The sequence below is a fragment of the Centruroides sculpturatus genome, unplaced genomic scaffold (genome assembly GCF_000671375.1).
Source record: "Centruroides sculpturatus isolate CEXI.00-Female unplaced genomic scaffold, Cexi_2.0 scaffold345, whole genome shotgun sequence".
NCBI lineage: Eukaryota > Metazoa > Arthropoda > Arachnida > Scorpiones > Buthidae > Centruroides > Centruroides sculpturatus.
In genome coordinates this window covers 376,745-387,704 of record NW_019384515.1, presented here as the reverse complement: position 1 = coordinate 387,704, position 10,960 = coordinate 376,745, and the positions used below count along the sequence as shown (strand labels likewise).

The 10,960-nt window shown below is 31.1% G+C and overlaps 1 protein-coding gene across 2 annotated transcripts in view; it reads right to left on the bottom strand.

Moving 5' to 3' along the window:
* Window positions 1–287: 287 nt before the first annotated feature.
* The window catches only part of LOC111622547 (leucine-rich repeat-containing protein 15-like), a 27,282-nt gene continuing 16,609 nt past the window's right edge, over window positions 288–10,960 (bottom strand). For both annotated transcript variants that reach the window (XM_023364958.1, XM_023364957.1), the window contains exon 2: window positions 288–2,872. In XM_023364958.1, the coding sequence (XP_023220726.1) occupies window positions 1,076–2,866 (1,791 nt within the window). In that variant the 5' untranslated portion in view covers window positions 2,867–2,872 and the 3' untranslated portion in view covers window positions 288–1,075. The remainder of the gene's footprint in view (window positions 2,873–10,960) is intronic.

The window sequence follows — 10,960 nt, the reverse complement described above, 5'->3', positions numbered from 1 at the left end:
TTGATAATTTAGGATATTCTGAAAGAAAAGATTTATCCAACTTAACTCTGCATACCATGCACATACACTGCTTGTTATGTTACTTAGAATTCTCTTATAACCTGAAAATATTGCAGTTTGTTCGGCTTATTATTAATGTAATCTTAAGCTCNATATATTGGATATCCGCTATTTTATAAATATACACCTTTACAAAATATAAAATTTCTGTAGATGTGCATTACTTATTGCACGAGAAAAATTTTTTTTTTTTTTTTTTTTTTTTTACATTTAGACACGAATACATCCACTTTGAAACATTCCACCAGGATGAACTATCCGATGATGTGAACAATCTAATTTAATTTTTGATTTAGCTAATGTTGAATGATGAATGGCACACGTTCGTGTGCTACTTTCTAAGCCAAAATATTATTTTGGTACGGTTATTTAGCATATATTCTAAGGAACTATTTTAGTCCACTGGTGTAGTGGAGCGGCAACATGGACAACATTGAAGTCAATAAATTAATATTGGTCGTCGGTCGGTCATCGACATCATAAATTTTTAAGAAATTATAAATAAAAAAAAATTTTTTTAAATATTAACTTAAAAATACAGTTTTAAAGTTTTAAAAAATAATTTTCGCGTAAGGAATGTTGTAATTGGTTAGATTGGTGATAATTAACTTAATGGAAGTTATAGATTGTAATTATACTAATTGTTGGATTTGAAATGAATTTTATTGTGGAAAACTTTCTTAACCCTATAGTTTTTCTATTGAAAACTTAGAGAAGACGACACGAAAGTTTCTTTCTCGAGGAACAAGACGCTTTAGGTTGGTTTGTTCTTTCGAAACCGAAAACAAATTCCTCAAACATTACACTGGATAATATCACGGAGGCAGTGAATATACATCTTTGTTCTACCAATAATTCGAAAGAGAAATATTAATATTTGCAACTTCCCTCCAGATCATCAGCATTTGGACGCTTTAGACTTTCAAATAGGCCTAGATTGGTATAGCTTCCGATCGCGTTTCGATATAAGCGATACGATTGTAAAATAATCTTCATTAAAACGGAAGATTCGAGTTCAACCAACGCTAGTTATAGGAGAAGAAACGCTTTCCTTTCCTTCTTCTATTCTTCCTAGAGTCGATACGTATGTGGATTTCTTCTCGTCCGATAAACCGTTGGTTCCTCCAATAGACGGGTTATCATAAATGCTGTTCCTACCCCGATCGTCTTCTCTCGTATAATATACAGCACCGTGTCTTTTATATATTATAATTATAACTATAATAGTCAAAACGAGGATAACAATTATCGTTACGGCAATAATCAAACCAATTTTTGAAGTTGAGCTGAGATCCCTCATCTCGTTGGCTACTAATGGTTCTACTTCGCATACGTCCAATTCTTCTGGTTTTAAATTATGAATTTCTTTGCCAATCAAGTAAAGAGGGTACACACATCTGAGACAATTCTGATCGCCAGCAGTTGCTTGACAGGAAACGTTATACAGCGAAGAGCTGTTCATCCAACTTATAAAATAAATCACTTCGCACGTATCGCATGACCATGGATTAGAAAATAAGAGTAATTCGTTCAATGAAGTTAAATTGTCGAACATATTCAAGGCGGAGGAAGAAAGTTGTTGGAATTCGTTTCTAGATAAGTCTAAAGCTTCGAGTTTCTTTAGAGGTTCGAAGGTGCTCGGAGTAATGTTGAATATGTTATTATGAGATAAATTCAATATTTCTAACTGCTCCAAGTTTATAAATGCATCAGAAGTTAATTCGTTCAATTGCATACCCATTAAATACAGTTTGCGTAATTTTAAGAGGGGTCGAAGAGCTAAAGAGAGGTCTTCGATAGGTACGTGATTATAACTTAAATCCAAGTACTGTAAGGAATTTGAAAAAGGAACTAATGTATGAGGATGCAAACTTGTTAAATGGTTGCTGGATAAATCTAAATGATAAACGGAAGCATTGCAAAATGCGCATGATGATATACTTTCGATCTGATTTCCGGATAAATCCAAATAATCGAAACTGTGCTTGTCGAATGTCTTTTCTTTGAGGCTCTTTAATACGTTTCTTTGCAAATAAAGGATTCGTAAATTTCTTACGTGCCTGAATTCTTCAGGGGAAATCGACGTCATTAAATTACTTCTCAAATCCAATTCTTGAAGTTTAGGAACTTGTTGATAAAACATGGAATGGAGCTTGGATAATTGACAATTGGCAAGTTTCAAGATCGTCAAATGTCCGATATCTTTCATGATATCAACGTCTAAATCCGTTAAAGGATTTCCACTCAAATCTAGATATTTCAGGTTCGATAAAAGATAAAAGAAACGAGGAACTAAACTGTGCAATTTATTTCTAGCTAATAACAGAGTAGTGAGATTCGTTAAATGCCTGAACAAAGCGGATGGAATTTCTGATACTTGTATATTGTTATCACTTAAATTCAAAATTTGTAGATTATTTAATCCGTTAAAATCCGAGTCTCTTAGAATTGAGATATTGTTATGGCTCAGATTGAGAAGTCGAAGCCTTTTTCCAGGCCAAAATGAGCTGTCACCAATTGCTGGTACGTGAGAATGAGTGATGTGGATTTCTTCTAAATATTCAAAATCCATAAAGATTCTTCCTATTGTTAGCATATTGGGAAAACCCGCAGGTGCTGTTATGATAAGAATTTCGATGTCTTTATCCATTAACGGAGTTGGTATTTTATACATGTTTCCTTGATCGCACACCACTTTTTTCTTTCCGTCGTAAATTTCGCATCGGCATTTCTTAGGACACTTTTTATGCCTATGTATGGCTAAGGATAACACAAGAAGAAGGCTCAATAACACAACTGACTTCATAGCATCCTGTAAAATAAAACATAAACTTATCACTAAAATATCGATGATATTGCTGGACTGCTTCAAAATGCAATTAGATCTAAACTATAACTAAATAATCGACATTAAAAATAAATATATACATTAAAACTTACGAATAGATGCCATTAAAAAGTTATTATTTTTACTATATATATATTTTTTTTACTTATAAAACGTTGAATTTAAATCTGAATGGATCGTCAAAATCATTAAACTCTCATCCACTTAACATATTCAAGCGAAACTCGCTAAACAATGGCATCCGGATGAGAAAGATGGATTTGATGATGCTGTAAAAAACTTTGAAACTCGACTAATCAACACGCTGCTATGACTTTATTAATGTATTACGAGTTAAAACTTAAATATAAGGTAACAATAACTCCCTTCTGTATTACTTCCAGCTGCTTCGAAGTGCGTATCAAACGGAGAAGCTCTCATTCTCCACTTCATTAAAGTTAGATAAATATAATATATATATTTCTTTCCTTGTGAATTATAAGTATATATTCTTTCATAACGTATTAGTTAATTATTTTACGATAATATTACTGCAGAAACGTAAAAAAATATGATATAACTTTATGTTATATAATTCAATCGATGCATTACATATAGACATTTACGTAACAATTTATAAATATAAGTGAGGTAAATTTGATAATTTATATTTAAATCGTTAATGGAAGAAATTATAAAAGAAATATAATACTTTTCTAGTACATGTGTAGATAATTCTTTCGTGATATATAAGCGAGTCGATGACTCGCTCATTGATTGATGGAATCACATACATTTTCATATGTTAATGTAGTTAAAGGTGAAAGTTGATACATAGAAAAATTCAATTAACAAAATATATTCGAATTTAATTAGAAAAAAATAATTAAAAATGTATTTAAATCTTGCATTAATAACAGACTTATTAATTAATTTACTTCCGAAATTAATTGATTGCTATTTAAACATTTAATTAAAATATAAAATAATCAATTAACAATAAATGATTTTCGTTTATTATATAAATTAATTAATAATAAAATTCCAACTTCTTTCTAAATCACAATTTAATTGAGATTATTTATCTATTTTTACATATGTAAGGAGCAATTATTACGTTCTCCCTTATTTTTAATATGTCAGGCAAACTGTGTTATTATATGAATTTATAAGATTAAATTTATTTACCTACGGTGTTTTTTTTTAGTGGTCAATTATGAAGATCNGGTTTGTGTAGAAACACATCCTGAAGGGGGAAATTAATTTAAATTCAGAAGGAGTTAATTTCTTTTGTTTAATTGCATTGAAACACTCATAATTTTAATAGCAGATTTATTTTTAGTTTCATTAAAAATTAATAACTTATCTTTGATACATCTTTGAACAAAATATGTATATGTTTCAACATTACTAAACTTAATTAGTTAAGTTAAACATATTTTAAATTAAATTTAATGTGATGGGTGAGCCTGCTTATTTGGCAAAATAAATTAAACTTGGGTTTAATATCAGTCAGTGCAGGTATCTTAGCGATTTCTATGTTGCAAAGACGAGAGCGCTGCTTTCTTTTGGTGTTGGTCATTACTGAAAATGTCATTTTGCATAAATAAGTGGTTGCAAATGGTAAGAGAACTGCTATTGCTAATTCAGAGAGTAGTGGATACTCTGCTTTCACACTAAGCCAAAAAGAATCTACTATTTCTAAACACGAATCCATAGTAAATTTATAAAATATTTAAAAGAAAATTGATCTGTCATCAATTTTTCTGGGACCCCGAAATATTTTACACGACCTCCACTTTGAGAATCACTGCTCTAGAGCAATAAGCCTTTTAATCATCTCGGCCATCCGGTCGTCCAATCTAAATCACTATTAATTTTAATTCTGTCTTCCAAATTGAAATTTTTTTATTTAGTACACAAACAATAAGTTATTTTGCTAGCTTTAATTTTATCGGTGTTTTAATTTTATACTGTTTTATTTTTGTGGACACTAAGAGGAACTTTTGTAAACCCATTGTGGATTTGGGCAGGCCCGCAATGAGCAGCTGGGCGGTAAGGAACGGAGTTCTGCGTATCTGGGAGAGACCACCCCGAAAAATTTCTGGGGTTTTTCGACTTTCCCGGATTCGATCCCAGATTTCTCAGAGCGGTAGGCCAAGAGTGGCGACCTATGACACGCGTGGACGTAAGAAGAAATCATCTGGCACGTAAACGTATCATGCGATTTCGATTTACCATGTCTTTTTCAATCATCCTTTTGGATGGACGGCTACTCAGTTTGTCAATATGTTATTAATACAGTACTAAATTATAATTGAAAATTTGAACGACATTTTGCATAAATATCGGGAATCTGTGTCAGAAATGTTTAGTGTTGTTTGAAATCAAAGTACGTCAGTTATTTAGGCACCAGTATAATACTGCGGACGGCTGAATCAAGGTGATAATCTACCGCTCTAGGGACTCGGGATCGAATCCGAACGTGGTTGAAAAATCATCAGGAATTTTTCGGGGGATTGTCCGACCTGATATGTCGGCTGATTACCGTCATTCACCGGATGGAGAATGACAGTGATCAGCCGACAAAGTGGTGGACGCCAAGAAATTTCTTGAGATGAGAAAACAAATGGAAGTCGGATGGAGCTAGCTTCGGACTATAAGGAGAGTGACAGAATTGTTCCCAGCGAAATGAATCAAGCATCGTCGTCGTTACGCGTGCGGTATGCGGTCGCGTGTTGTCATGCACGAACAAAATGCCAGAAGTCAGTAGTCCACGCCTTTTGTTCTGTATCGCGCACCTTAACTTCTTCAATGTCTCACATTAAGCTGTAGATCTCATAACTTTGCACATGATGATGAGATCAAGGTAAACGTCCTGAACTGGTTCAGGTCGTAGGCGGCCGAATTCTACGAAGCGGGTATGTTGCAATTAGTGCCAAGATATGACACATGCCTTAATTGTCGTGGTGAATATGTCGAAAAGTAGTTTAAGGTATGTAGATTTTTCTGTAATAAAATACAAATGAAAACAAATTGCAAATTTTTTTTTTAATACCGGTACCCAAACGATACTTACTTTCTGGATAAGCTTAGTACATAATGCTTGTAGAAAATTTTTTGTTTAATATTCCTTTATTATTAATGTTTTTTTGCGCTTGTACATTTTTCCCAACGTAGTCAAGAAATACACATGTTCAATAGAATTCGATATTTTTAAAAAGAGAAAGGAGAGACAATACAAAGACATATGCCAGTAACATTTTATTTTCATGAATATCCGACTATACCATATTGTTAGTGTGAGTAAAGCAAGCTTCGAACGAGACATTGCTATTTCTGTAGTCATCCAAACAGGTTATGACTTCATTGGGTTCTTTGCAAAGAACCCAATGAAAGTCTATGATTAAGTTACTAATTTCAAAATTGTATATTTACAGTTACTTGCTTGCTATGTTTATAACAGGAAAATGTACATTTTTTTCAATCCTTGCAGATGGTCGGTATATCATCAGGAGTTTCAACACAGTTGAAAACTGAAACAGTTTGTATGGAAATTTTTGGCTTTTCAGTAATGCAAATTCCTTTAGATTTCTAACGATTTAACAGTACTCATCTCGGGCTGCTTAGTGTTGCATGTATCAAGGTCAATTTTTTAAAACTTTTTTATACTCGTTGTCAATTCGACCAGGCCCAGAATAGTAACGACTGGGTGGTAAAGGGCCGGGCTTGATATATCCGTGACTTAGACCTATCGCCTATGAAAAGTTCTTGGGGAGTTGCTCGCTCGAATTCGATCGCGAGTCCTCTAGAGCAGTGCTTCTCAAAGTTTTTAGTCCGCGACCCCCCTTTTGCACTTAAAAATTTCAAAGGACCCCCTGAAGAATGGGTATGTGTAGAAAAACATCCCGAAGGGGGAATTAATTTAAATTCAGAAGGAGTTAATTTCTTTTGTTTAATTGCATTAAAACAATCATAATTTTAATAGCAGATTTATTTTTAGTATCATTATCAGATTTATTTTTAGTATTTTTAGTAATTTTTAGTATTAAAAATTAAAAACTTATCTTTGATACATCTTTGAACAAAATATGTATATGTTTCAACATTACTAAACTTAATTAGTTAAGTTAAACATATTTTAAATTAAATTTAATGTGATGGGTGAGCCTGCTTATTTGGCAAAATAAATTAAACTTGGGTTTAATATCAGTCAGTGCAGGTATCTTAGCGATTTCTATGTTGCAAAGACGAGAGCGCTGCTTTCTTTTGGTGTTGGTCATTACTGAAAATGTCATTTTGCATAAATAAGTGGTTGCAAATGGTAAGAGAACTGCTATTGCTAATTCAGAGAGTAGTGGATACTCTGCTTTCACACTAAGCCAAAAAGAATCTACTATTTCTAAACACGAATCCATAGTAAATTTATAAAATATTTAAAAGAAAATTGATCTGTCATCAATTTTTCTGGGACCCCGAAATATTTTACACGACCTCCACTTTGAGAATCACTGCTCTAGAGCAATAAGCCTTTTAATCATCTCGGCCATCCGGTCGTCCAATCTAAATCACTATTAATTTTAATTCTGTCTTCCAAATTGAAATTTTTTTATTTAGTACACAAACAATAAGTTATTTTGCTAGCTTTAATTTTATCGGTGTTTTAATTTTATACTGTTTTATTTTTGTGGACACTAAGAGGAACTTTTGTAAACCCATTGTGGATTTGGGCAGGCCCGCAATGAGCAGCTGGGCGGTAAGGAACGGAGTTCTGCGTATCTGGGAGAGACCACCCCGAAAAATTTCTGGGGTTTTTCGACTTTCCCGGATTCGATCCCAGATTTCTCAGAGCGGTAGGCCAAGAGTGGCGACCTATGACATGCGTGGACGTAAGAAGAAATCATCTGGCACGTAAATGTATCATGCGATTTCGATTTACCATGTCTTTTTCAATCATCCTTTTGGTTTATCACCTGATCGTCCTATTTTCAATCAACTTTTTTACATTTATTCTAATTAAAGCATATTAGTTTAATTTCTCCGTTATTGGAAGTCTAAAACTTTGGCACGCATAAACATCTTTAAAGCTAAATATGCTAACTATATGCCACGCATATAGTTAGCATATTTAGCTTTAAAGATTATGCATATTATGGCAAAAAAGTTTGCCATCCCTGAGGTAGGCTAACACTTTAATTGTATTGGCCATCCGGCCTACTAGTTGTTTTGTCTATTATAGATGCTTAATCCTCAACGGGGTCACCAGCATGGCTTTGAAATGAAAATGATGTTTTTATCCAGAATATTCGCGAAACATTAATGGCAGTCTTGGATTGAGTTTAAGAGCTGATTTTCTAGATGATAGGACTATAAGAGAACATTATACACTTGAGTTAGGTGGAACTAAACATCTGTGGAAATTCTTATTTCACAGTCTTAGGCTAATGTGACTTCATCACCCCACTGGTATTTAATGTTGATAATATTATTAAACGTAATGGCAGCTCGTAATCATAAGTTTTAAGCGTATAACGTAAGAAAAAGTAGAAAAACGGAATTCTTGAATAGTTTTCTATAATTATTTAATAAATTATATATATCATAACCAGGTTAACATAATATATAACATTAGAATTGCTCACGTAAAATTGTTACATTAAATAAAACAAAAATATTTTTCAGAATGCAGATCAATCAGTTAAAAATCAGAAAATTCATTCGTCAGTTTTTTTATGAACAGAGGGTTTATATACTGTATAAAATTATATAAATACTGTATGATGAAGTAAAATAATTGTAATAATATGAATCTTGTAATAGAAAAGAAAGAGTAATGTAAAAATAATAAATAAATAAAAATTTCATGACACACATCACTAAAATATTGTAAAAGTGCAATACCAACTGTCTCGAAACAAATGAATTATTGGGTGCCTCTAGATGGCAAGCTGCTGAGTAAGCAAACCAATGAAAACTTCGCTTCATATAAAATGGACTCTGTCATTGGCTTGCTTACTCAGCTACTTGCCTGGTAGAAGCACCCATAATCTTTTCTGATGTCATCGTTAGTCAACATATTGGATTAATATTACAAAAATCACAACCATTGAGATTTTGTCATCTACCTCTGTGCTATCTTTGTATTTTTGTTGGTTATATTTTCGATTTATGAAGTGTTATATTTTATCAATGCAATATTAATTGTATTATATAAGAATAAATAAAAAAAGAAATTTTCATATATAAGCTATATAAATAAATTACACTTTATAGTTATTATACAAATGACGTAATTTGTATATTAACTGTAAATAGCAGTAAGCTACAGTATAATACTGAAGCCGCCATTATTATTCGATCCAGCTAAATGAAAAAAGTATTGAAGTAATTTTGTAATAAAATAAGAATACTTAAAACTGTTAAATTAATAAGACTTAATGCACGTAGCAATTCGTAAATGTTAGTTAAAAAAAACTATCAATTATAAATAACATAAAATAGTAATAAAGAGATTTTATCTCAGCAAATCAATCACAGTAATTTCTTTTGACAGTTTGGTTATTTTTATAGTTCAGCTTCACGTGTTATGAACGCCATATTAATATTACATACGACAAATTAAAAAAAAAATTAGAAATACAATGGAATCTCCCAATAACGGCCATCTCTAAACAGCGGCCATTTTTCATTTTAAAAAATGTTTTCATCTATGGCGGTTGTTCGGAGGTTTTACGTAAGGAAAGAAATGCAAAAAATTCAATTTAGTAAAATATAATTTATATTTAAAAATAAAAATTTAATTAAAGACAAATATTTATTTATTTCACACAATTTTTACGGAGGTAGAGAAAATACAAGTATAAAACTCGCAATGTATTAATTTGTATGGATATAAAAACATGCGTTTAAATTAACAAGATGAGAACTTCTGTACTTTTATGAACAATATAAGTTGGGAATAAAATAATTTATAAAATAAAAAATATTTATTTATTTATAGGAGTTTGTTCGAAAAGTATGTTACAGTCTTCCCGTTTGATTCGTCTTCGAGAATCAAGAAGATCCTCCAAAGGGTTCTCTACCCGTTTGGACACCAGCCAGGTATTCATTTAATATAAAATTACTTTTTATTAAAGACTAAATTTATAATTATTCGTGCAAAACAATAATCGGGATTGAACAAATTTGTCAATGGAAGGGATGTTTCCAGACAGGAGTTTGTACGGGGAAACTGGCTCCTTATTTAGGTATTACACACGTGAACAAAACTTCAAGTAAATAATAAGCTAATTGGTAAATTGGAAGCTATATTTTAATTTTATACAATCAGCTTCTACGCCTATAATTAAGAATATATTTGAAAATATTGTTATGATAATAAAATGATAAAATTAGTTCGTTAATAAAACAACAGATGGCGTCAATTGTAAATAAAAAAACTTCCACGTATTTACTCGAATTTTTTTTAAATTAATACTCAAATTAAAAAAATATAATTTAATACATTAAATTATTTATAAAACTATACAATTAAATATATTTATTTATTTTTATGAAAGAAACTAGAAATGATTAATATTACATAAAATCGTCTCTTTTTTTATTTAAAATTCACACAAACACTTTTTATTACAAGAAATTTATATATTAAATAACAATAATTCTAATAATTTAACAATTGGAATAACTAATCTATAAACAATATTGAAAACAAACACCAGGGGGCATTTCCTTTCTTCCTATTCTAAGCATCGATGGAGAAGCATAAATAAAAATATTTACATATTTTTTAATATATATATATATATATATATATATATATAGCCTTTGATATGAATTATGCTAATCGTCATCTTACAAAAAAAGACGATATTCAATATTTTGAGATAATCTAAGTTACTAACACACAATGATATAAGAACAATTTTTTCACAGTTTAATATTAAAAAAATAATTATTAAACAAAATTAGACATTACATATACAATATTTGTCTGCTTATTTTATATTCTGAGAAATTGTAAACATTAAACAGGTGTTGTTAATTGTTAATAAAGTCTTATTTCCATTTGAC